We start from the raw sequence: 26,129 nt of genomic DNA, 5'->3' as shown, positions 1-26,129 counted from the left end.
CGCCAACAGCGTGTCTCTCTTGTGTGCGGGGCTGGCTTTCCTGGAGGATTTTGGCAGCTTTCTGTCTGTTCTGTCTATGACAAGCACTGAAGACCGATGAGAACGTATTCGGGGCTGCACTGAAGCTATCCACTGATCTGCCCTTGTTTTGTTTGCGTGGGTACAACCTTGCCTACCCGAATCGTGCTGCTACTGGGCATGAAGTGTCCGCCTTCAGCTTCAGCCTCCGTGTCCAAGCCGTAGAGCCTCGAGGATGGCATCGCTTTGCTTTTTCAGGGTTATCCCAAACTTGAAGCTGCGGGAACTTCTGGGGTCAGCCTGTCTGGAGCTGCTCGGCGCCACCGTGGTGGGCGATCCACGGTGGGAGCGTTACTGGGAGGAGGCTGGCTCAGACTGGGCATGGCAGCTGTCTGGTCAAGCAGCAAAGCCAAAGGGCATGGGTGCACCTGCCCCTTGCGCCAGCAAAGCAGTATTGCCATCATGGCCCTTTTCACATCACTGCTCTGAAGAGCGTGGCCTTTCCTTCCACATTTGCCTCGCAGGGTCTGCTCCTCTCTCCGAGAGAGGAAGATTTTTCTGACAGGGCTTTGCTTTTGGAAGCTACCTGCTTCCCCTTCCTCCCCTTTGTCCACTTTCTTCTGCTATTGTGGCCTTGGGGGAGTGCAAACCGGGCAACCCCGCACTTTAGGGGGCCCCAAAATTTTGCAACAATCTTGTGGGGGGGAGTGAAGTTTTTGCAAGGAGGTGGCTCTCTTTGCATTTTAACACTCAACTATTGATCTAATTTCCCCAAAGAATATTAAAAAGATCCACGATACAATTGTGGTGGGTTAATAAGGGGCCCCGAATGACTCTTGCCCAGGGTCCCAGCAACCCTAAGGCCAGCACTGATTGCAAGCAGCATTTAGCAGTGCTCTGTCCCACAAGACAGCCCTCTCTTTGAGAGGCAAGGCTCACTCTGAAGGCTTGTCTTCCCTCCTGTCTGTCATTAGTGCTCATTTGCTCCCTCCCTGTCCAGCCCCCCTGGGAGTTGGCAAATGACTTTGGAGGTCTTATGGACCAGCTCCAGTCCTCTCTTCCCATCTGCCAGTGTCTGTCCTTGAAACAAGCTGCAGTTGACACTGCTGCTTTTGTCCAGGGTGGGGAGAATGCCCTTGTCTTCGAGACGATTGTCAAGGCAGTGACACGAGAAGACCAAGGCAACATACCCAGGCACGTGCTGTCTGCCTGTATCAATACACGTGCGTTTAGCGCACAAACGAAATGCAAGCGGTTTGCATTTAGGTGTTTTTCATGTCACCTTCAGCAAAATTCAGTCTTCTACTAAATCAGCGTCCCAGTTCTCAGTCCTGCAGTTCATATTCAGGTGCAGTTGTGTTGCTTGCACATTAAAAACAGGATAAGGTATCCCTCGCTCTTTTGGACTTGCTGAGGTCCAGTGTAGGTGCACAGTGGGGTCCAGGTTTTTAAAGCTTCAGTGAAGACCCACAAAATTGATGCAAATGCATTCAATTTTCCACACACTTTTTGCAGGCATAGAAATTGTTTCTTGGCCTAGAGGCAAATGCACATAAACGGTCTTGTCAACTTATCTAGTGTTTGCAAAAGCATTCTGTAGCAGAGGGAGCTGGAGGTTGCAGTGCTGGGCTCGCAGGCATCACAAGGAAATTACATTTTTAGCAAACTCTTTCTCCCAGCTGCAAATAAGACACTCCTGGAAGAATGGATATTGTTCTCTTTGGCAGGAAGTGTTGGGAGGAGGAGGCGCGCTGTCATTTTACTTCTTTTTATTTTTTAAATCTAGAAATCAGTTCCTTTCTGGCTTGACGAACCTTTTCAAAGCGTCATCAGAGGAAGGCTGCTTATCCTTCACCAGATCGGAGCCAGGCATTTTGCTTCTTTACAGCCTGTCTCAAAATCATGGATTTTTTTCTCCTTTCATTTGATTCCCCTAAAATAAGAATAAGAAAAGGTCTCAGACTGTACAATTTGTATGTAGGCATAGTACCAGGGAGTAAAAATTGGTGGCCTCTTGGCAATTCAGTGAAAAAATGGGCTCTTCTACGAAGGAACCAGCATTGGGGACAAGGGGGGGGTGTAAGGGTGCTTGCGATGGAGCCCGAAGTCCTGCCGTGCGGTCTGTGTTTTGCAGCTTTGCAGCAGGGCTCCCCTTGTCTGAGACCATGCAAGTCCAGAAGGATGCACATAGCTCCCCCGTGCATTAACCAGGGGGAAAAAATTAGTAGCTCCAGAGCGGATGCTCTGCCCTGGGGAAGGAGGAAGCATGGAGCCTGGAGGTGAATAATTTAACTGCTTGAATCGGAACCGATTTCCTAGCATCCAGATCAAATGATCTCATTCATTAGCTGGTCTGACAGTGGCACCCACTGGAGGTGTAGTTAAGCATCTGTCAGTATTTCCAGTGCAGCCTTCTCCTTTTGGGGTTTCGATGCACGCTCCCTCAAGCCTGCTCCAGTCTGCACGTCGCGTTGGCGTTCAGCATCTCAGGCTGGTGCCACAGTCGTGTCTGGTCGCATTGCCGGTTCCAGCAGTGGAAACGATAGTTAAAAAAGAGGGGCAACAATATGCCGTAGAGGTTTTATTGGTCAAAGCTCGGGTCTTAGTGCGAAGTGAATGCCTTGGGTTAAACAATACAAATGTCGCGACAGTCTCAGGGATTCCTGTTTCAAGGTGCAAAGAAATGGGCCCCAGGAGGGTGATTTAAAAACTTCTCCCTAAATTTCTTTGCTTGGTTTTTTTCACCGGTCTCCAAGCACTTGCACCCTTGCATTCCTGGGTTGGCTCCAAGGCTCTGGGTTGCTGCTTTGATTTATTGGCTGGCTGAGGTTTAAATCCATTCTTTGTATGCATTTCTTGCTCCTGGGTGCCCAGTCATCATTTGTGACTGTAAATCTAATTAACTCGCAGGGCTCCCAGGGCCTTTCTTCATTGTTATTGAAATCTAAATATGCTCTAATATGCCACTTCTGCATATTAAACAATGCATGCTTTAAACAAGAGATGAAGGGTCAGATTCTGTCCCACCTGTTGGGCACCTCGCCGCGGTGTTATTCCACTCTGTTCTCTTAATGAACATTGATAAATGCGTCTGCCTTTGCAACACGCCGTCGTCTGACCCTTATGACCGAGTTGCGCCAAGGCGGTGAAGAGGAGGACCCAGCCACCTTTTGTGTCGGCAGTTCCTCGTGGACCCAAGAAGGGCAGAAGAGAATCACGCTTGGGTATCTAGGCCCTCTGACGTGCCTAATAGATAGAGTGGTATTTGACTTTTAGGAAGAGAGGCTGAGGGAATTGGGTATTGAGTCTGTAGAAATGAAGACTGAGGGGGATTGAATAGCAACCTTCAGCTTCCAAAGAGGATGGAGCTGGGCTGGTCTCAGTGGGGGCAGATGACAGGACAAGGAGCAATGGGCTCAAGCTGCAGCAAGGGAAGTTGAGGTTGGGTATTAGGAAAAACTCATGAGGAGGATATTAAAGCATTGGAACAAGTTACCCAGAGAGGTAGTGGACTCTCCGTCCTTGGAGGTGTTTAAGACCCGGGTAGACAAAGCCTGGGCTGGGATGATGTAGTTGGGGCTGGTCCTGCTTGGAGCAGGGGTTGGACTAGATGTGACCCCCTGAGCTCCCTTCGACCCTTGTTGTCTATGACTGTATGACTTGCTCACCAACTCAGTGGCAGAGCAGCGTTCACGGTGTGTGGCCCTGCACACCACCTTGTAGAGCATGCCGCCTTTTCTCATGGATCTGCAGCATGTAAACCTTCCTAGAGGTTGCACCCAGAAGTATACATTTGAGTGGATTGTTAGCACAGTTTGCTATTGACTTTTTCCACGGGGACGCGATGTGAGATGACCTGCACCTTTCTCCAGCACCACGCAGTACCTTTTTTTCCGTACAGCGCTCCAGGCTTTTGAGGCACGAAAGCATCTAGCGCAATGTCTTCGAAGCCGTGTCATGTCAACCCTCGTCAGCTTCAGGACACCACGGTCCCTCTCCTACCCAGAGAAAAAGAGAGACAGTAATAGGGCTGCCTTACAAGCCCGACTTCACCTGGACAGCAAGGAAAGAGAAATCTTTCCTTGACCCATTTTCTTGGGCTAAGTATTTTGAGAGGTCTCAAAGCAGTGCAGTGGGCAATCTTACCTATCATGTGTGCTGCATAATTGAAGAATGTGTGCAGGTTAAACGGCAAGCCATTTATAATGCATGCTGCAGCTAACTACCCTTCCTATTTAGAAAGATAGAAAAAGCGTGGTGTTTGCAGTACCGGGGATGAATATATTTTACTGATGCTTGGCTGTAGAGTTGGAGGTGGTATCAGGCATCTTTCCTGTTTCTGACCCCAGCTGCTCTCACCCCTCCCCGTTGCATCCCTGCCCATTTTGTATGCATTCATGTCAAACCCCAGCTGTGATGTTGCATTGGTGCATTTAATATCCTTTTTTTTTTAAAAAACAAAACCTGTTGTTTCCTAAAAAAGAAAGGAAAAGTAGGTGTGGCAGAGAGTGAGAGCGAGAGTCTGAGGTATTAAATACTTTCCCGTGGTGCAGAAGAGAGCCCCTGGGATGGTATTCTGGCTGAAACCACAAAGTGTGGAGATCCTAATTTTGCCCAAATCCTAATTCCACCCACCTTTTCCTTTTTTTTTTAAATCGTAAATTTAAAAATTGGCTTTTAGTTGCTAGTGATACAGGAGGGGCCAAGTCTGGTTCTACCTAAGCTAGCAACAAAATCCCTTGAAGTGAAGGAGGGCTGCAAAGCAAGTGACCCTCCTTGACGGGCCCTTTTCGGAGGGAAGGTGCACTTCCGGACAGACCAGTGACGAGCATCACCAGCAAGTGAATGCCAGGAGAAACACAGAGAGAGAATAGGGGAGGGGAAAAGACGGAAAACAAACCTGGCCCTCTGATCCACCATCAAATAATATGTGGTGCATGTGGAGATTATAGGACCGGGAACTGAAGAAGCCTCGGTCGTTTTGGGATTATTTTCCTGTGGCTCATCTGGGTTGACGTGGGGCTGGCTCCCTATTTTCAGACTTTACAAATGGGGTAACGTGTGTGGATGCCTTATGGTTAAAAAGGAAAGTTTCCAATGCTTGCTTTCACTGCACAGCTCAGCACAGGGCTCCTAATGCTCCTAGGTCTGGCTGTATTCTGATAGGTGGTTGTGCAAAAGATACCAAATTGAACAATATCTTTATTTTTTTTACCCATGTTTGCCATGGAGCAGGCAGAGGTGGAAAAAACCCAAACACCAAGCATGTGTTCATTGCCCCAATTCTGCCTTTAGTGAGTTTGGTGCCTTGAGGAGAGCATTTAAGCAAAATATTTGCCTCCGGAATTGCATTTCTTTCAGTTTATTCAACCTTTAGATCACGATTCTAATCTAATATTCCTCTTAATCAGTCCTGAAAGTACAGCTGGTTAATGAACTGGACGCCTGGGTTTGACAGTGCTGTACATCACACTTCTCTTCAAATTAATTAACTTAATGCTCTATTTTCCACTCTTCTAAAATCAAAATTGTATTTTTATTAATAAGCAAATCGAGACAGCATCTCTATTTGCTGATGATACATTAGAATAACCTACGTTAGGGCTAGCTGCCTGCAGCATTTATCCAGATATCATCCTGCTGACGGCTTATCTAGATCCCAGCCTTTTATAACAAAAACTGCGGCAGTCGGGGAAAGTTTGCATTTCCCGTGCGCTCGCTGGGTGGCTCCATCTCTGCTGCTGTTTATTGCTCACCCAGGTGTGAAGCGGAGGGAGGCAGAGACCAAATCCACCGTCTCAAAATGGATTAGGGACCTGGTGAGAGACGTGTATTTCAGCTCAGGAGAGGAAATTCCTGTTAGAGCTCGTTTTGCCTCGTTGACGGTTTGTTTGCAGGTGAAAAGGAGACTTTGGAAGAGATCTATAAGGCAGATGTCTGGGCTTGAGCACGCCCTGCTGTCAATACTGCACGGCAGATAAGCAGATGTCGGGCAACGCAGCTCTCTGATGCTGATCTTGCTTCTGCTAGTTTATGCTTTGCTTTGGGAGGAACCGAATGCCCAGCGTGGCATAAAATTTCTCAGCGAACGAAAACCAGCAGCAGGAAACCCTGGGAAAAGGCCAGACCTGCCTCTCAAGGTGTTGAGTATATGGGTGGCATTTAAGAAAGGGTAACAGCGCTAACCTGTGGCAGATAAAGACACCTGCCCTGGCAGCCTGCTCGGGAGCAGAAATGGAAGGTGCGTGCAGTTCGAATCAGCAAGCCCTGGAATAAAATTAGCTTAAACAGCGAGAGATGCTAACCTCCCCGGTTTGTCTGATGGATATAGCCAGTATTCACAGCCGGATCTTTGCCTCCTCTAGTGCCTCAACATTGGTTCTTGTTGTGGAGCTTGTGGTTGGGATGCCTTTAGCTGGGGCACTTGGGGATTATCCTTGCAGATGCTTTAGACCCCTGATGTCAGCGCTGAATTTTTCTGCGCTTCACGGTGAATTGCATTTTGGCCCCGTGCAATGAAGTGGGGTACCAAAGCCGGTGGTGTTGGGCACGGATGCTGGTGGTGCGGCTGTTTGGGTGCGTGCTGTACAGTGGGATTGTGAGCAAGCGTGGACTGTGGCTAGTGAGGTCTGTTTGGCATTGGACCTCTTCGTAGGGCGCTTCTTTCCTAGGGAGACCCAGTCAAAGAAAAGCTGCTAGAGACCCCTGGTAGAACCAGAGATGATGAGAGAGGAATAAAAAGGCTGATGCTCTACTAGTTAGTGGCCTGAGGACCACAAAGCATACATCTTGCAGACAGAGAGGTGGATTGGGCTGTGTTGTCCCCCTCCATTGAGTTTTGTCCCCCTCTACTCAGGGGACATTGGCTGTCAGGCAGGAAGGAGGGGTTTTTTAGTGTTGCCTGAGCATGAAGTTGCCTTCCTGGAAGCCGCGAGAGCTTTGTAACGCTTACCCCCGCCGCTCAGATCTGGGAGAGCCGATGCAGCGCATGCGAGAGGCTGCTGAGCACTTGCCACCATGATGGGGTTGGGGTTGGGCTTGGTCCCACGGTTGTAGAGCTAGGGAAATCAGCAGCCTAGCTGGAAGTGAATGAGAGGGAAGGGCTGGAGTTTGGAGAAGGTGCCAGGCTGAGTCCCTCCCTCTTGTCTTAGGGTGAGGATGAAGGTGCAGCCTGGGGAGCATCAACATCGTGACAGAAGTGGGGCCTGGCTTGCACCCACCCAGTGCTGGGGGAGCACGTTCACTGCTCCGCTGTGGCTGCTTTGCACATGCTATCACCCAGTAGAGGCCCTTGCTGGAAGGGACCTCGTACTGGACATGACCCTGTCTCTGTGCAGCAGCAGGCTGGGATTGCAGTATATTCACAGCCAGGCTTCACAGTAAGGTAGTGGGGGCTAATTAAGCACACCTGGGTCTGCGGAGCTGAGCACCTGGAGAGAAGAGGTTAGTTTCTGACCCGTCTACCTGTCTGGGATCCCTCACATACGCTGCAGACCCAGGGCAGCTCTGAGCATGATGCTGTTTCTTGCTATAAGGCATAGGCCAGCTCCTGGGATACTTCTGAAGCGGTAAGGGTGTCTTTTCAGGCCGAAAAATAACTTCAACGGTGCGGCACGCTGCAAACAGCTGCTGCAGGGATGGAGCCTGGGTGGGGCTGTCTGCTTATCATGATATAAAGGGCTGGAGCTTCCCTGCTCTCTGTTAGCAGTCAGCCCATGGCAGCAGCTGCCATGCACCCCATCCTGCAGCTGGATGTTGGAGCAGCTCCTGCGAGGCGAGACTCGAAGGTGGTGGATGCATTGAATTCACTCTGCTCCAGTGAGCCTATGAGTTCTGGTACAACGGGCATGGCATTGGCAGTGCCCTTGCCTCTCCTTCCTTTGCATGGCACGTTGTAGTTTTGCTGCACGATCGGGCCCTTTGCAGCTGCGGTGCATGGGAAGGGGCAAAGCAAACTCTCCACTGTGGACCTTCCAGGCAGGGGGTGGTTGCAGGGTTGTCTGTGCCTGCAGCTGCACTGCACAGGGTACACGGGCATGGATCGTAACCCCCTACCTCCCTGGCCCTTTTCTTTGAGTGCATTGGAGAGGGATACAAGCACTAGGGCCATGTTACCCGAGAGCAAGTGTACTGCGAATTGCCTTCTGTCTGACATACAGATGGAAGCAGCAGGCTGAAGCATTGACGCATCGTTCGGTGGCAGAGAGACCATTTCCTAAATTGAGGATTCATTTGTTTCTTTGGATTGTAAATCCTTGCTAATTATTAGTCAATGAACCAAGGTGCAAGCTCTGTGTGCGAGACTGCCGAGCTGGCCGTCGTGCATACGTTCACGCTGCTTCAGTGGGGGATTGCTGAGGGATTTCTGTGGATACCTAGGTAAGGATTTGGCAGTCAGAAAGTCACCGGATAATGCTGCCTTGACTTTGTGTGTCATGGGGGAAGAGGAATGTCCAGTGTGCTTCGTCTCCTCTAGCCCCTCCCCAAGCAAATCAACTGGAAAACTCAATTTCCATGGGTGGCACAAATATCACCACAGGCCGACTCCTTCCCGGCATGGTCTCATTATCTTTCGTGGGAAGATGTGCCGAGAGCACATAACGTCACACGTGAGAAATGGATAAGGCAAGAGAACTGATTTCCCCTTCACGGTCGCCCATGTCCGTGCCACCCTTGGCTGGTATCACAGGGTGAGACACGGAGAGAGTCATAGCTGAGAAAGAAAGAGCCCATAAATCACGTTGGCTGGGGTCTCAACCAAGCAAACCGCTGCGGGAACAGGGAACGCTTCAGACAGCCAATATCACGGCATGTCGCGAAGGGCACGTGGTCGGACAAGAGGGACGCATGCACTGGCTCGGCACCCCTAGACCGGCGTGTTGTGGCTGTCAGATCGAAGCACGTCCTGCCCTGTTTGGAAACGAGTGTCCAATTTATCCAGAAAGAGGGACCTGAAAAGATCAAATGGGGCTGCTAAGCAGCTGGGAAAGCTGCCTCAAGACTTGCCACGTACGGTTAGACGGAAGAGGGGCAGAGAAGTTGCTGGAAAAGAGTTGTGTGTTAATTTGGGATGCTTCGTTGTGTTGTCACTGCTCTAATCTAAGGCCTGGCCAAAGGGGGTTGATTACTTGCTTGTCGGTGTGTTTGTGCCGGCAGTCTGCTCGGCATCATGCAAAGAGCTTGCAGTCTGAACGACAAACCAGGAGGGCCTGCATCTCCCTGGCGCTGGGGCATCTTTACCCTGCCAAAGTGGTAAGGAGACCAGCGTCTGGCTGATGCTATGAAGACAGGAAACCATGCTTTAGCTTTGGAAAATGAGGGTTGAAGGGAGCTCAGGAGGTCTCATCTAGGTCCAACCCCTTGCTGCAAGCAGGACCAGCTCCAACTACATCATCCCAGCCAAGGCTTAGTCTACCCAGGTCTTAAACACCTCCAAGGATGGAGAGTCCACCACCTCTCTGGGTAACCTGTTTCAGTGCTTTACTACCCTCCTCGTGAGAAATTCCTTCCTAATATCTAACCTCAACTTCCCATGCTGCAGCTTAAGCCCGTTGCTCCTTGTCCTGTCATCTGCCCCCACTGAGACCAGTCCAGCTCCATCTTCTTTCGACCCCCCTGCAGGGAGTTAAAGGCTGATGTTAAATCCCCTCCATCTTCTCTTCTCCAGATGGGTTTGAGCTTTCCCATCTCTTGGAAGTCCAGCGCTACATCCAGCAGGGCTGACCATGGCTGACAGCATCCAGGAGCACTGCTGGGGTTGCTTGCAGGGCGCTCTTGTGGGATGACCAAGATAAGAGTATCAGTCAGAGAGTTGGGTATTAAAGTGCTGAATGTTACCACAAATCACTGCACAAGAGTGTAATAAAACAGGATCTGAGTATTTGGGGCTTGCGTGGACCCCGGCTCAAAAGTTATTTAGACTCAACAGCGGAAGTACAGGAAATCTCACATCTGCTTTTTAAGGATGTGAGTTTTTATTTTTAATTCTATAGCGCGAAGGAAGAGTTTGGTCTTGTTCGTGTGCAAGCTGAGGAAGTTGGACATGGATTGGACCTGAATCAGTTATTTTGCGTGCTGTGGCGCTCTGATCTCTGAAACGGGCCTGCTTCCTGCAGCCTTTTGATCTGCTGCCATTAGCACAATTTCTGCCATTGATCCTTCAGTCGGCCCCAACACCCTGGCTGCCTGTGCTGTCGCACATCGCTCCTCCACCCACTCCTTGCAAGGCAGCAACTCTATGGGAAGTCCAGCAAATTAAGGAAAACAGATGTCTCCCCATCCACCAGGACCTCAGCCATGCCCCTCAGCACCACCTAAAGTCATGCAAGCCCCTCTGAATCTAGGTGCTTAACCTTCAGCAACGTGACTTCAACCCTGATGAAGCTTGGAAAACTGAAAGGAGTTCACAGGAAGCCCCAAGAAAACATCTTGTGATGGATCCAATGTAGAAGGTCCCTGACTTTCATCTCCCACGAGGCTCACGGGCAACTCTAAACTGTATCTGCACAAACCATGGGAGATGTGGATACTTGATGCACAAAATGGAAAATTAAAAGCTCTTCAGTGTGCAACAAACCCAGTCCCGATCTACAAATAACATACATGTGGATCGGGCATATAACATTATGCATTATAATATAATGCATTATGCATTATAGCATGTGGATCAGGCATATAACAACTCAATGCCTAATCCACAAACATGAAGGAGGTATCGTAGTGGTGCACTCTGCTGCTCCTGGCACAATTGTCTGGCTTAGCCACCTAAATATAAAATTGCATTGCTCTGTATATTATTATATACATGCATTGGATGCTGTGGCTTTTCTGCATGCATATCAGCCATGTGCAAGAAGCAGTGCAGCTTGTGCAGATAAGCAAGGTGCTGGTTGTTCCTGTTTGGGGCAGTCACACCTCTGTCATGTAAAGCCAGCCGGCTGCCTTACCGTGACTTCTGCGACTCTTGCCCTTTGATGTCCCAGGTAAAAGGGAGATGGGTTAGCTGCCGGATGCCAGCGGGGCTCAGCTCAGCTCAACACCAGCCTCAAAGTGTTCACGTGGCCCTTGGAAGCAGTAGCATTAAGGCTTGCCAGTAGATACTACAGCAGCAGCTTCGTATCTGAAAGCAAGGCAGTCGCCTGGGGCTGGTGGCATTGGGAGCTCTCCCTGTGGCTGCCCCAGGGGTCCCGTGGCTGGAAAATACCTGGGCACTGCTACCCATGGCTCTTCACCTTCAACCTCCTCCTCTCCAACACAGAGAGGTGCTTACTTCCCAGGCAGCCCACAGCGCTGCCCGAGGCTGAGATGCTGCACGGCCTGGGGGAGCAGCTATAGGAAGTGCAGTTGATGAGCAGCGTTATGCTGGGAGCAGGAGCGACTAAACACTGGATCTCTGTATCTGCATTGTATTTGGTCAGCAGCAATCCCCTTAGGGCCTCCTTGACTCTGCCGTGCACTGGGCGCGCTCCCTCAGCTGCGGCTTGGGGAGCACGGGTCCTTTTGCAGTCAATTCTGCAGCTGCGACAGCTGCGGCACTGAAGGATGCTCGTTCAGGCGCTTTCGCCTGTCCCTGAACTGGCCGGTGCCGTGATAGAAATGTTTTATTGAAAGGAACAAAATGGGACCTGCATCGATGCACTGAATAGTTCAATCTTTATTTTTGGGACGTGACTGCTGCGTGCCCATTGCCTCCCCTCCTGCATGTATTGCAAGCAGATGCCTTCAAGGGCAGCAAAGGGAAAGGTGCTTAATCTAGGAGTCATTTGCAGTGCTCAAGTGGAAGCACTTCTTATACCTCACCAGTAGTGTTGGTCTGAAAGCTTCTTGCAGTCTTTGTTTGCACAAATAGCGTAGGCCGTGTTGAATAGCAGGCCCCTAGATGTAGGTCTATGCCACATACCTTAGCCCAGGTGGGGCACCTTCTACTTTCTAAAGAGGCTAGCTCTGGCACAGCACTGTGCTATGAAGACAAACCCTAAATATTTCTTCTGGCCCTCACGAGTAAGTCTCATCCTACTTTTTTTGCAGGTAGACCTGCATATATATATATATATATATAATTTTTTTTTTTTTTAAGGTTTCAGACCCAAATTCATCAGCTTTTACAATCTCTGTCTGAACTTCCTCAAAGTTGGGGTGTGTTCAAGTGTTGCAGATGTAAACCAAAACCCATAAATGGAGCTCTCTTTGAATTACTGTAAGCTGACTTAGCCATTGCACTAAACGAGCTCTGTCTGTGCTGCAACGGTGCATGCTCTGAGTGAACTCGGACGGAGCAAAGCCTTCTGGAAGGAAATCCTATATTGGTTGCACATTGCACATTAAATACGGTGCAATGTGTAATTTTGCTTGCAGGGAAGCTATTTTGTGAAGAATGACTTCCCTTTATGATGTTTCTGCTGATCTGTCCTAGGTGGAGGGAAAATGGCATATAACAATGAATGCCACCCATTCACTGGCATGACGCACAGCTTCAGCGCTTCTGTTCCCAAGGCCACGTTACGGCCGTGCATGGTAGGGCGCACACCCCGCGCTCCGAGTTGGCTGAAAGCACACGGGGTCAGGAAGCTTCCCTCTGTTCTGCGCAATCGTGTGCGTTGTTCAGTAAGAACTGCTCAGTTTAGCTTGGGATGTCGTTCCCGATGTGCTTGTTGCAGACTGGCGCGTGGGTGCTGGTGGCTGGTGTCTGTTGTGGGTGTGCTTTCTTCTTGCTTCTGGGGCATGCTCATGGCAATAAAGGGCCTCTGAAAAGGTGTAAAGGGTTGTGGAAAAGTGATAGGATTAGCCTAAAAATGAATAGATATATCCTAACTTTTTATAACGGGTAATAGAAAGGCTTGTGGTGGTGGCCAACTAAAACCTGTGAAAGATGTTTGTGATCAGCTCTTCTCAGATCCTCACAGAATTTTTTATATATATAAAATGCGTGTGTATCTATCTGTCTATCTAGATATAGACACACACAGATGAGCGCGTGCACACACATCTATATACCTATATGTAGATAGATACAGATATATCTATCTAAATATAGATATAGATGTGTCTGTGTAATATATATGAGACACACACACACACATGTGTGTCTGTATCTATATGTGTGCATATCTATATCTGCGTGTGTCTCCAAAGACCAAACTGGAGTCTTGTGTTGAAAATACATAAATCCATCAGACACTGCACCACATATATATACCCCATACGTTTAACAAAGCAATGTTCGTTCACAGCTAGAAAACGTAGAAATCAATATATGCAAACAGAGCATTTTGCAACTCCTCTGAAGCGCAACAGTGATTATTATGGTTTCCTTTATTGCCATCCAGTAATGAGAATGATCTAATGGATACGTCTAAGCGTTTGCGGTACGGGGAAAATTCTCCATAAAAGGTATAATGGTGGGTAGAAATGTGGCAAAAAACTAATGAACAAATTCTTCTAGTGAATACAGTGCACCTAACGTGTCCCATCTCTGACGTGCTGGCGCTTTGGGATATGCATGGTGTTCAGTCTATTAACTCTGCTGAACCCAACCCAGCTTTGGCAGGTTTCTGCAGGTGCAGGCAGGCAAGACGTGACCCAGCGTCCTAGAAAGACAGCACAGAGGGCTGCTGTAGAGAATTGATTGAATCAGTGTTTCAGTGGAGAAGTAATTCAGTTTTCGTTTTGTGCAATTTGTAAGCACATCGTGGAAGGTAACTAAGTGAGAAATACTCTGTATTGGCCCCTTCGGCATCCTTCATGAGCCTGCCCACGAGAGTAGTGTGTGTGTGTGTGCACGTGCGTGCGCTCACTCGCACTGACTTGCTTTATAGCTTATTGTTAATGCCTCCAACAGATCAGGTTTCCTGAGATTCAGGTCCAGGCTTAGGGATGCATTTAAGCATGTGCTTGTTGTAAGCACACAAGGGGTCACACACAAGTTGATGTGTTGTGTGTGCTGTGAAGTCCAGCTGTAGGATGCTGCTGAAAAGATGCCTTCATGCATGAGTTAGGGGGCTTGGAGGGGCGTGTTGTAGGTGTGCTGGGACAAACCGAGGGACAGCAGGTGGATTTAGGCAATTTAACATGGCCCAGCTGCTGAGGCATGTTGGGCAGTCTGACGGCAGAGAAGGGTAGCCCAGCTTAGACCCCACATGTTGTGTTGTCAAACTAGGCTTCGCGCTTCTTTCCTGCATTATTTCCAGCACTATTGCATGCCATCCTCGTCCTGTTCCCTATCTGGGCTGCAAGGTCTTCAGGGAAGGGACCATCATACCAGGTGCCTGTATCACGTGGAGCACAGCGAAGGTCCTGGTCCTGGGTTCAGCTCTAGGGTGCTGCCATAATACTAGTGGTAAACACAGTGAGGGAGATGCCTTGCCTCTATTCTACCCAATAATAAGCACTAAGGTACTACATTTACAACCAACATAAAGCACTCGAGGCCACCGGAGCAGCATGGTTGGGAGAGTTTGAATGCACAAATTATTCCCTGCGGTGTTGCCTCTCCCTGTATGGACTGAGGTCCTATGTGCTCCCTTCTTCAGGGCAGAAGAAGAGCCTTTGCCAGCAGTGCGTTTCCATGCTGCTGTGAGCACAAAATCGAATATGAAAGAGGTTCTTAATTTTGTGTTACATTGACTTCCTCCATAACCTTCACAGCTAGAAAGAAGCGGGTCAATAAACCAGTGCTACTTGCAGTGTTGGAAACAAAAAAAAAAAAAAATTAAGACGCTGTTAGCTCTTTATTAGGCAATATTGAACATGGGATATGACCAAAAAGGCCTCTCTTCCACAGGGCAAGAAAACATTTGTTTAGAAAGCCAAGGAGAAAATATACGTCAATAAGGGAAAAATCCAATGATGCCTTTACACTGTACCCTGGAGTACTTAAGGATGCATGAGATGGATGCTGTTGGTCTCGAGATACGTCAAGCACCATCACTCATTTTGAAAGCCGCTCAACCAATCTGCTGCTTAAGGGAGGAGCAGAAAATATTTCTGTGTTAGGAGGGCCCACAGTTACTAAGCAAGGTGGGACTTGTGGAAACTCCTGTGAGATGTCAGAAGTTAGACATTAAAAAAATTGAAAAAGAATCGACAAATCTCTCCCCCCTTTTTTTAATGCCAAAAGCTGCACTTCTTGCGAAATGGAAAGCAAAGATGGAGCATGAATGTCCTTGTCACGTGGCACACCGAGAAGCGTGCTTCCCAATCCCAGGATGCCTCTGCTCCATGCGTGTTCTTCTCATTGCATTTCATTTGGTTTTGCGCTCTCAGGTGTCTCCCTATTGTATCATCCCTCACAGCTGAAACAACAGCTCCCAACATTATATCATCTACAACTTCAATTAACAGCCCTATATATTCTCCTCATCCAAACAATTTAATAAAACTTAGACCTCCTAGCATTTCCCCCAGTGCACTGTTCTGGATGCCTCCCGTGAGCTTAGTGTCTCTTATTTATTGGTTTTCTTTCTCTTTCCTGGCCCGTTTCACAGTCAGACTGCGTGAATTTGTCAAGAAATGGCAATTGAGCCTCATGCCTGATGTAGCAGTTCCTACAAGGGGGAAGCTTGTTGCTGGTTGAAGAGTACAAGGGGTAGAGTTGCAACGGGGCCAGATATACACTTTATCGTCCCAAGCCCCCCATCCCCTGCATCAGCTGTTGGACTAACTCTTGAGGCACCTGTGCTGTCACTAGTAAAGTGTCCAAGGGCCCTGTGTCCAACCGTCCATGACCCCGCGAAGCAGACCAGCTCGGTGCCTCTGCCCAGAAGGGCTTTGCAAACGAACAGTCGCCATGTCCCTGGGCATGATCCTGAGACCAAGCTGCCAGGTGCAAAATGCTGCAAGGAGGGGAAGGTAGTTCCTCCATGTTTGTGCAATAGCTGAGCGGTCGGAGGCCTGACTGGGAGCGTTCCCCTGACCCTGGCCTGTCAACACCAATAATGTTCATTAGTTTAACAGGTAATAACCATGGCCTGTGGGAAGCATCATCTGGACCCCGTGATATTTAAGGATGCGTTTGTCGAGTGTTCCCTAGCTTGCCTTTTTACCGATAGCTCTGTTGACTAGGTTCTGGTTATATCAGAATAGCTTCTATCTTTCTGCTTTCCTTTATTTCAAGAAACCTCTTCAAAAGCTAACATTAAAAAAGACAGTTTGCTAGCTCGACCAGTTTAGGACTATTAATTTTCTCTCTCCTTTTTGGAATGAATCCGTTTGTTTTTCCAACTTTTATTTCCTTCTCCCCATGACACATGTGCTTCAAAACCCCCCACCTTATCAGAGTTGTTGGCCAGCAATAACTCATTTGTCCCTGCCTTATCTTTTTTCCCTTCAAAACATAATTAGTCATGCGTGTAGCAGCACTGGGACTTTTTCTCATTGTTTCCCCCCCTCCTTGTCTAGTTACTTTTTTATCCTCCAGTCCTGCAAAGTATCTACATTAAAACACAGGCACCAGGCTGAAGGCCAGGTGGGTGGCTCCTTATAGATATTGGTGTCAATAAACCCATGCAACCCCTTTAGTATGACTGGTTATGTTAGCATAAAGATGCTTTCTTCGGTTATGAGCCGAGATGCAGGTCAACCCCCTACCATGAATAGCCTTCTTCTGTTTCAGGCTTCAGTTGGTGGGCTAAAACAGTGCAAAAATGGTCTGAATGCCCAACAAAGCTAAAAAGGGCCTGTTGCTGCAGCCATCACCGAGCCAGTACATAAACTGAGACCTTCTTTAACACCGTTTCGGACCAATCTCCAAATGCTGTGATTTAAAAATGCTTGAGATTGTTTAGTGCTTGCACTTGCTCTGATCTGGTACTTTGGGTATGCAAATAAGGGTAATTCATATATTGAAGGAAAACCGTTGATGAGTAGAGCGGTAGCTAGCTCCTACTCTGGATTAGGAGAATACACACAGCATAGAAGCCTGAAGTTGAGCTCAAAGTTGTTCAGATCAAGTGTAGGAACTTCCCTTATTTGAAAAACCTCTTAAACGGCTTCTACAGACTGCCAGCACAATTTAATAAATCTTGGTTTTGCCTTTCACTTTTGTTTAAACCTAGAGACAAAGGAAAGCTAGGGGAAAAAAAGGACATTCGTATTTCAGTTGGCTTAAAAGGGCTTTTATTTAAAAAAATGAACACACCCTGGTTTAGAAGAGGTAGCAATAAGCATACATTTAGTTGGAGAGCAAACTTGAGTGGAAAAAATTGTTGCCCGTAGTTAGTCTGAATAATGTTCCTCGTAGTGGCTAACAGCAGAAACCCAGGCATGTGCCGGGGTGAAGGTGTGCACCTGGTTTCTGACTGCCGTAGGCAAAGCAGTGCATGAGGTGCCTGGATATTGCACTGAGATTTGGGGGGTGGACGGGACGATTTCCCTGGACTTCCCAGTTCTGTTATGCTAACTGCCCTCTTCACTTGAAATGTGTTTACAGATAAGCAAACAGCAACTCCAGACAATCAAGGATCGATTCCAGGCCTTTCTCAACGGAGAAACACAAATTGTGGCAGATGAAGCCTTTATAAATGCGGTGCAGAGTTACTACGAGGTAAGGGACGATTATTGCAATATTTCTTTCTCATGAACAAATGTTGCGTTGCCTCTTAGATTTGGGGATAAACTTTAAGACCTTATTCTCCCTTCATTTAAGATGGCTGAAAGAGATGGATAAGCACATCTTGCTGCACAGAAAAAAGGCAAATGCAGGAAGTTGAATGTTTTTGAGGCAGGGTCCCACAGGAGTGCAGGTGTTTTAGTACCCAGAATCATGGGAAGCCCCTGATAGCTTGATCTTGCAGGGGTTTAATAGCTTAGTTATTTCCAGGCTGCCCAGTGACCTCTATGTGGTCTAGGGATATGATTATGGACCAGGAGTCCACCAGATACAATAGTGTGCACACAAACACACGCATGCACACAGACCCCAGGAAACGCCAACCTGCTCAAATGGAATCGACATCAGTTCAATTTTGAGAAGATTAAAAATAACTTGAATTTAGATAGATAGGTGCAATTTGACTCTTCATTTATGGCAACAGAAAAAATAACTTGTCATCATGAGTCTCCTAGAATAGCCTTAAAGAAGGCTTCCCTGAGCCTGGGTACATTGGATAACAAGGCTGTTCTTTCTGTTTAGATGTTGGGAGACTGGTGGTAGGCAATAATTGTACTAATGTAATACTGTAAAAGAGCACATCCAATAATACGTGGACATTAAATTCATACGTGCCATTAAATCCATTCCAAGTCAATAAATCCTAATTAGAAAGCAACATTATATAATCATGTCCCTTTATTTAATAAAAAATGGGGGAATATTCTGGCAATTAACTAGATCTGGGCATTAATTGTCTTCTTTGTACCAATTAGTATGTAGGGCTAATCACCATCAAGCCCATAGTTGTTTATATGGCAGTATATAACGTCGTTGCTGTCTTTTTTTTTTTGATATATAGCCTTGTTTTGTACATTTCAGTCTGATGATAAAACCGGGGTATGATTCATGAGGCTTCACTTCCTTTTTGTACGCTTGGGCATCATTTACATGATTCTGGTTTTTGAGGTATCAAATAAATGTAAAGCTGGTACAACGTTTTCTTTCCAAATCCTATACCTGTACTTAAGTCTGGTGGTCATTGGTGCAAGGATGTGGGCAAATCAAATGCCCCTAACCCCATAAGACTGTGGAGATCAAAATCGGCATCCTCAGTTCCAGCTGGAAACAGATTAAATCGTAGAAGGTGCCACAACGTACAAGGCACGTTGCATACTCTCTGAGAAATACTGCTACGTGACCAGGCGGCACACTCTGCTCTTGCCTGAAGTTTGAGTTAATCCAAATGCATTTGAGCATATCAACGAGAACATCACCTCTTTATCTTGGCTGGTCTTTTACCTGATGCAACACAAGTGCTCTGTACAAGAGGGAAGTGTGGATGCAGTCATGTAAGTATTTAGATCACACTGAAGAATATGCAGCGTTGTACATAGGCTTGCAAGACCGATAAAGCTCTCCTTAGGTACTGTAGATGGCTTGCTTCTGTGTAGCTTTCTGCTGCCAGCTCCTTGCACAGACTTTGCCTTTCCTCAGCAGGGTAGAAGGGTTTCTGTTTTGGATGGAAAGAAGGGTTTGCAACTTGTATGAGTAGCATAACTTATTTTCTACCAGCTTTTCTGCAAATCTTTTTCTCTTCTCTCCCCACCCAAGCTATTCTATGATAAAGGGTGCAGACTTCACATTCTCTATTGGCATGTACAGACATTTGCTCTCCCAAGAGAAACTCTCCTGGGAGTGATTTTACCCTGGTTGTTCCCAGGTTCTTCTGCTCCTAGACCAGCCATTTTTACCCTGGGAGAAAAAGCCTGAGCATGTGTACACTCATGGTTTCTCCTGGAAGAGAACCAGCTCTCCCAGGAGAAACTGAATATCTGTACGAGGCCTATATAACTTCGTGAAAGTGGAGCATAGGAGGCAGACAAAAAACAAACAGTAGCACTGAAGAGAATCTAAACCATGTCCCAAAGCATAGAAGATGGTGGCAGCGGCAGTGAGGAAGAGCAAATAAATCCCTAGTTTAATTCCATTGAATTGCCCTAGTGTTCAGAGCCCCATCTGCCCTATGCAGGAAGGAAGTTGATAATAATTTATATTCCTTCTCAGAAAAGGCATTGATAGCTCTAGTCTATGGAGGCTTTGCTGAACAGATGCGAAGAATTTTCAAAATGGCTTCAGAAATGTTTTTGGATTTTAGAATAGCCACTCTATCTGTGCACAAGTCTTTTGGGGTTGGGAAAGGAGCAGAAAACACTTCTTTAAACACCACTTGTAAGAAAAATAAAGCAGAAAAATACTCTGCCCTCTCTGTTTTGTTTACAGCTTTGTCCTGACCAGCTTCAGGACAAGGGTAGTCCTGTGTTTTTGGTTGTTTAGTGGAAATTCCTTGAAGCTGAAATAATGTAAAGAACTGAAATCCTTGTGTTCTTTAGCAAAGTGCTTGCGCTGATTTTACTAAGTGAGTGTACTGGATATTTGCCATGTCAAACCCTGCTCTTGTTATGTTAAGGCCTTGAGTTGCAAACCTGAACCTAACAAGTCCGTACATAGGCAATTAATTTGCTGTTGGCTCCCAAGGGAAAGGGTGTTCCTTGTCTAATTCATGCACAATGTTTCCACACCAAAATCTTTGGACTGGTTTGTTGCACAAGAACTGATATTTCACCCCTTCATCCTGACATCAGATGTCAAAATGTTTTAACTTCCAGCCCATGGGAAATCTTAATTTTCACCCGGCTTGACCCTGGGCTTCTGCAGTTCTTCTCCAACCCAAATCTCCCAGCAACAAAGAGCTACGCAGTGTTTCTTGGGAACTGGGAAGCTGTACAGTAGCCAGCACCCAAGCCAGTCCTGCATTTGCACACCTGCCTTTAATTATTGACACCTAGGTTCATTGGTAGCAAATTTATGAACGCTGCTCAAAACCTACAGGCCACGTAAAGAATTCTAATTAAGTGCTTCCTGTCACTTTCTGTTCACCTCACATTCACTGGATTGTGTTTTGTCAATAGGGCCTTCCCGAGCGCAACAGAAAATCACTCTCAAAGCACCGGAATACGGTTCCACCCTTCCAGCAGAGCTTGTCAGCTGCAATACGATGAAACTTGACAAAGGGAAGAGAGTATGCATTCTTAATGTCCTGGCTGCGTCTGCTCTGGACCTTGGAAGGGGAATGGCTGGAATATGTTTAGCTCAAATGCAAACAGGCATCTCAATATGAAGCATAAGCAGACTTTTTAAATGCCTTGAAATGATGCACCGTATGTCAAAAAAACTTGATTATAGCAACGCCACTTGAAACCTGGGAGGGAGCGGAGGTTCTCCTTCACTCTTTCATCTCCTCGCCTCTCCCCCCATCCATGCTGCATTTGCTGTGGAATAAAACCCAGCCCTTTGTCAAACAGATGCACCTGAAACCATGGGTGGATGTAGAGTTGTGGAAAGGGGGGTGAAGATGGAGAGGTGCATCATCACATATAAAACAACACATTTTTCTCCCGTTAAAAATAAACTAGAAGCTTTACAAACACATTAGAGGCCCTAGGCTATATTATTCAATTTAAGATGGAAGCAAAAACAAATATAACTTCATTGGAATGAGTTAACAGCAGTCTGCTGGGCTGTGAAATAGAATCGTAGAAAACGAGGGCTGGAAGGGACCTCAGAAGATCTTGTCCAAGCCCCTGCTCCAAGCAGGACCAGCCCCAGCTCCATCAGCCCAGCCAAGGCCTTGTTGAGCTAAAAGCCTCCGAGGATGGAGAGTCCACCACCTCTCTGGGTAACCTGTCCCAGTGCTTCACCACCCTCCTCATGGGAGAGTTTTTCCTAATATCCAACCTCAACTTCCCTTGCTGCAGCTGGAGCCCATTGCTCCTTGTCCTGTATCTGCCCCCACTGAGACCAGTCCAGCTCCATCCTCTTTGCACCCACCCTGCAGGGAGGTGAAGGCTGCTATTCAATCCCCCTCGGTCTTCTCCTCTCCAGACTAAATCAGCCCAGGTCCCTCAGCCTCTCCTCACCAGTCATGTCCCCCAGCCTCCAACCATTTTCATTGCCTCCGCTGGACTCTTTCCAGCGTGTCCACATCCTTTCTGTAGTGGGGGCCCACAACTGGACACAGGACTCCAGATGTGGCCTCGCCAGTGCTGAATAGAGGAGAATAATCACTTTCCTCCATCTGCTGGCAATGCTTCTACTAATGCAGTCCAGGATGCCGTTAGTCTTCTTGGCAACAAGGGCACGCTGCTGGCTCAAATCCAGCTGTAAAAGCTTCATTACCAGAGCCGGTAGCAGACAGCGAAGCAAAGAGCAAAGGCTAGCTTGATTGGTGGAACATCCAGACCATTGCAAAGAAGAGAGGGTCATTAACACCTGCGGGATGAAGAGATTAGCAGCATGTGTGACCAAGGGGAGGTTTATCTCCGAAACCACACTGCCAGCTTTCCACACAGCCTGCGCTCCAGCTTGGTCTCCCTTTGTTACTGGGGAGCACCTGCTGTCTGTAACGCTGGGATAGAGACATCGAACAGCTAAAGATCACAGTGCAAGTAAATAGGCATCGTTGCAGCCTGCTTCAGGCTTGACGCTGTGCGCCCGGTGGGGACGACAGCTCATCCAGGGACCAGGCCTGCAGCTCAGCTTGGACAGCCGGGACATTTCAGAGCTGGCCATTCTGCTTCCTTCCTCCCACTGGAAGAGCTCAAGGTTTCCACCAGGTTTTGTTCCAGGCAGAGCTCCTCAGTGCCCTTGTCTTCCTGCCCCTTCAAGAGTAGGGAGGCATCTTTTCCCCCAGCAAGGGTGCATATGAGCACATTAGCTCTCCTGGGCAAACTCTTCATCCTTTTAATCCCAGGGGAGAAGAGGTCACTGCTGAGAGGGGCCTGTAGAGATGCAATAGCACACAGACAGGCTTTAATGTAGTGGCTGTCCTAGCCCCAAGCCCCTTTCCTCTATGTTGCCTGCCCTCTGCCTTCTACTTGGCACGTCCATCCTGACCGATGAAAAGGAGCTCGCAGCAACCTGCAAACACCAAGAAAACTACGGTTTACCTACTGCTACAGCCTGGAGGAGAGGCTGCTTTGAAATAGGAGCTTGTCGCTGGGGTCGTTTATTTTAATTAACAGTTGTTGGAGTAGTTCCCGCCCAGCTCCGTGCACGCCGTGGGGTTCGCGCTGTTCTGGGGGAGGAGGGAGGATGTGGTGTGCTGTTCCCAGCTTGTTGGCTGTAGTCCTTTTGCCATCATCCCAGTGCTCTTGATGGGCACCATCAGGCCCGATAGCATCCTAGCCCCCTCGATGCTTTCGCTGCCGTGTTCACTACCACAAGTAGCATTTTTAAATGCATCTGCTAAATGTTTAACGGAGCCAAATATCCAGGGTTGTCTTGAGGCAGATTCTTCCCCTTTTTACACCAATGCAAAGCCTGGATAATCCTGTACTGGTCAATGCAGAAAGCAATATTGACCTCCCAATCTATTCAAAGGCCCCCCAGCAGGCATGGGTTGCTATTGCTCACTGACTGCCTTTTGGGAGGGGGATTGGGCCCCCCCGTGTGCTTTATGAGTACTTAGTGTGCCCCCAACCCATCTCCTCAGTCTAACAGGCCAACCATTGCCTCAGCTGGTGAGTCCCAGCTGACCGGCAACTCATTATCCTAGCAACTGCATTGATTTCAGTGGAATTACTCCGAATTCATGTTGACAGGGCAGATTTGGGCCAGAGAACCGCCGCTGTTATTAAAACCTTCACTAGAACCAAATGCAATTCTCCTTCCTTCAGGGTATTTCTGCATCTGGCAAAGTGTGAACATAACATCGCGTGAAGTCCTAATTACATCACGGCGTTTCCGCTCAGTGGACGCAAAGCAGAAGTTCACCTGATCGCGTTACGCTTCGCAAAGTCCCGATGAAAGCGCTGTGGTCCAGCAGCGTTTGAAAGCACTGTCGAAATACGTTAGATCTGCAGCCGGCGCGGCTCTGCGCAGCGTCGGTCAACAGGTCGCCGCGATGCTTTTCAGCTGAGTCTACCGAGAGTCACTTTTTACTGCTTCTTTCCCCCTCCGCAGGTGTTTCTGAAGAGCGACCGGGTGGCCAGGATGGTGCAAAGCGGGGGGTGCTCCGCCAGCGACTCGCGGGAAGTCTTCAAGAAGCACATCGAGAAGAGGGTACGCAGCCTGCCGGAGATCGACGGCTTGAGCAAGGAGACTGTGCTCAGCTCCTGGATGGCGAAGTTCGACGCCATTTACCGCGGCGAGGAGGACCCCCGCAAGCAGCAGGCCCGGATGACGGCGAGCGCGGCCTCGGAGCTGATCCTCAGCAAGGAGCAGCTCTACGAAATGTTCCAGAATATCCTGGGCATCAAGAAGTTTGAGCACCAGCTTCTCTATAACGCGTGCCAGGTAGGAGACCCTCCGTCCTTGCCTGGGAGCAGATGGGGTGCCGGGAAAAGGGTTTTGCTTCCCGCTGGGGTTGGTGGGGAGAAGGGAGGGGGCCTGAAGCCTGGAGGTGAGTGCACTCCCAGGCAATGTGGGAGGCCTGGACTCTGCAAAGCAAACACTGGATCCCCAAGACAGCACTAAACACTAGGCGGTGGTTCCCCAAGTTTGGATGTAGTTAAGCAGACAACGGGGCTTGTGTCTACGGGGTGGAGTGCTGGAATGAGGTAAGAGAGTTGCAGGAGCAGCAAATGTGAGTGGGAAGAAGTTCCCTTTTCCCCCTTTCGTTGGCACATTTTCATCAGTGAGCATTACGCTGCCTGAAGGGACCTGTCTGCGCTGCACAGTTAATCTGGCTTCTCTCCCAGTTCTTCCCAGTCCCCGTTTGTCTGCGAGCCAAAGTGCTGACACCCTGAGTTTGGGAAAGGCTGCTTTGGCCCCTCGGGCTCCCCGTGCCCCTCGTTCAGAGGGTTTGCCCAACCAGGGGTGTTAGGTCGGAGCCCGTGTTTTGCTGTAACCTAAGCTGTGAAAGGAAAGTAATGCGCTGGGCACTCGGTGCTCCTAAAGGACAGGCAAGTCTTCCCGTGGGATGGGAAAGGTTTCTAGAGGGTCTTAGCACAGAGAGCCGTGGGATGTGTCCCCCAACACGGCCAGGCGAGTGTGGAAACTGTGAGGACACCTTAACACCAGCAACTAACTGTGCTGTGGCAAAGCTTGCACCAGGCACGAGCAGACTCTGGTGTTGATCGCCCGGGCTAACCATGCTCTACAGCTGAATCTTAAACTTCCCAGTATTTAAAATGTCCCTTCTCCTTACCCGAGCAAATCTACACATTACCTCAAGCTTGTGTTCAATATGCTTTGTGTCCACCCAGCAGCGAATAAACTAGAGCCTGGTCTTAGCCGCGGCTCTGCCCGGTGTTGCACAGAGTAACGCTGGTCCCTCTCTGCAAAACCAGCAGCAGCTGCTTCCCACAGCCCTGGGTTATGGCAGCCATCCTGCCTGCTAGATCTTCCTTCAGAGCTTGCTGATCGCTAATGAGGCAGATGAATTGCCGTCAACCATCACCTAACACGTACGCCAGATCCCTCTGCCTCCGTAGGCTCAGGGAAGGAGCAGCTAGGTCTGTGACTCCGTTGGCACGCCTGTCCTGGTGTGGAAAGAGGCAGCTCCGAAGTTGGCCTCTGTCCCCCGATGCTGGATGCTGAAACAGCAGTGAAGGGATGCTATGCAATCCTTATTCCTCGCTCTGTGTGCAGCAGAGATCCAGGGAACCAAATCCTGAGGGTCCCTGCAGGGTATTTGCTTGGGAGCCTGTGCTCAGAGGCTTGGCGGACTCGCTTTTGAGCAGACAGTGGTGAAACCAGACGTGCTTTTGGAGCAAGACTTTGCTCTCACTTCAGGCCTTTATTCTTTGTGAGCAGTAGCTAGAAAAAAACCCTGCCACTCCTTGTTGCCCGCCTATGGGTGTTTTTTCAAAGCCACAAAAAGCAATTATTTGTCTAATTCCCATTCCCATAATTGTGCCTGAGGAAGTGTCCCACAGAAATATCTAACCCATTCCAGAGTCGTGGTAACTTGTGTGCAGTTGTTGGGTCTAAAATAATAATAATAATAAAAAAGAAAGGGATGGAAAAGGGGGGTGGGAAGTCTGACACCAATGAGAGAGAGCTGCCAACATTCGAGAGCTATAAATAGAGACATCCGGAGAGAAAAATAAGGATGCACGGTAGTGACACCATTAAAATGCATTGGAGGGAGCTCTCGGGAGAGCGAGCGAGCGCCTGAGTGGGAAAATGACAGCTGTTTTGCATATGTAAATAGGAGGGGGTGAGGGGTAGGTGGAATGGCCTATCACAGTAGAAGCCATTAATGTGCAACAACAGCAAACTTTCAAGCCGGGTACAGACACGACACTTTTGCCGGCATAAGTGATCGGAAACCTGTAACGGAACAGAAGTTCATCAAACATCGACTGGTTTAAAAATGACCGAACCCGGTCTCAGATTTGCACCCCTCTCCCCCAACCAACAGGCGAACGTGTGTTCTGTTTGCTACCGACCTAAACTACGCCACTTTTAGAAAACCGTGCAACTTAAATCGATTCTGTCTTGGGCTTTTTGAACGCCTGTA

At 48.4% G+C, this 26,129-nt stretch overlaps 1 protein-coding gene across 5 annotated transcripts in view; it reads left to right on the top strand.

Annotated features, from left to right (window-relative positions):
- The window catches only part of CADPS (calcium dependent secretion activator), a 245,143-nt gene that overhangs the window by 31,942 nt on the left and 187,072 nt on the right, over positions 1 to 26,129 (top strand). For all 5 annotated transcript variants that reach the window (XM_059715930.1, XM_059715931.1, XM_059715928.1 and 2 more), the window contains exons 2-3: positions 17,444 to 17,557; positions 23,627 to 23,959. In XM_059715930.1, coding sequence (XP_059571913.1) covers positions 17,444 to 17,557; positions 23,627 to 23,959 — 447 coding nt within the window. The remainder of the gene's footprint in view (positions 1 to 17,443; positions 17,558 to 23,626; positions 23,960 to 26,129) is intronic.

This window comes from Alligator mississippiensis, chromosome 12, assembly GCF_030867095.1.
Source record: "Alligator mississippiensis isolate rAllMis1 chromosome 12, rAllMis1, whole genome shotgun sequence".
Lineage (NCBI taxonomy): Eukaryota > Metazoa > Chordata > Crocodylia > Alligatoridae > Alligator > Alligator mississippiensis.
The sequence above is the reverse complement of the archived record's forward strand: the minus strand, read 5'-3'. Positions and strand labels throughout refer to the sequence as shown.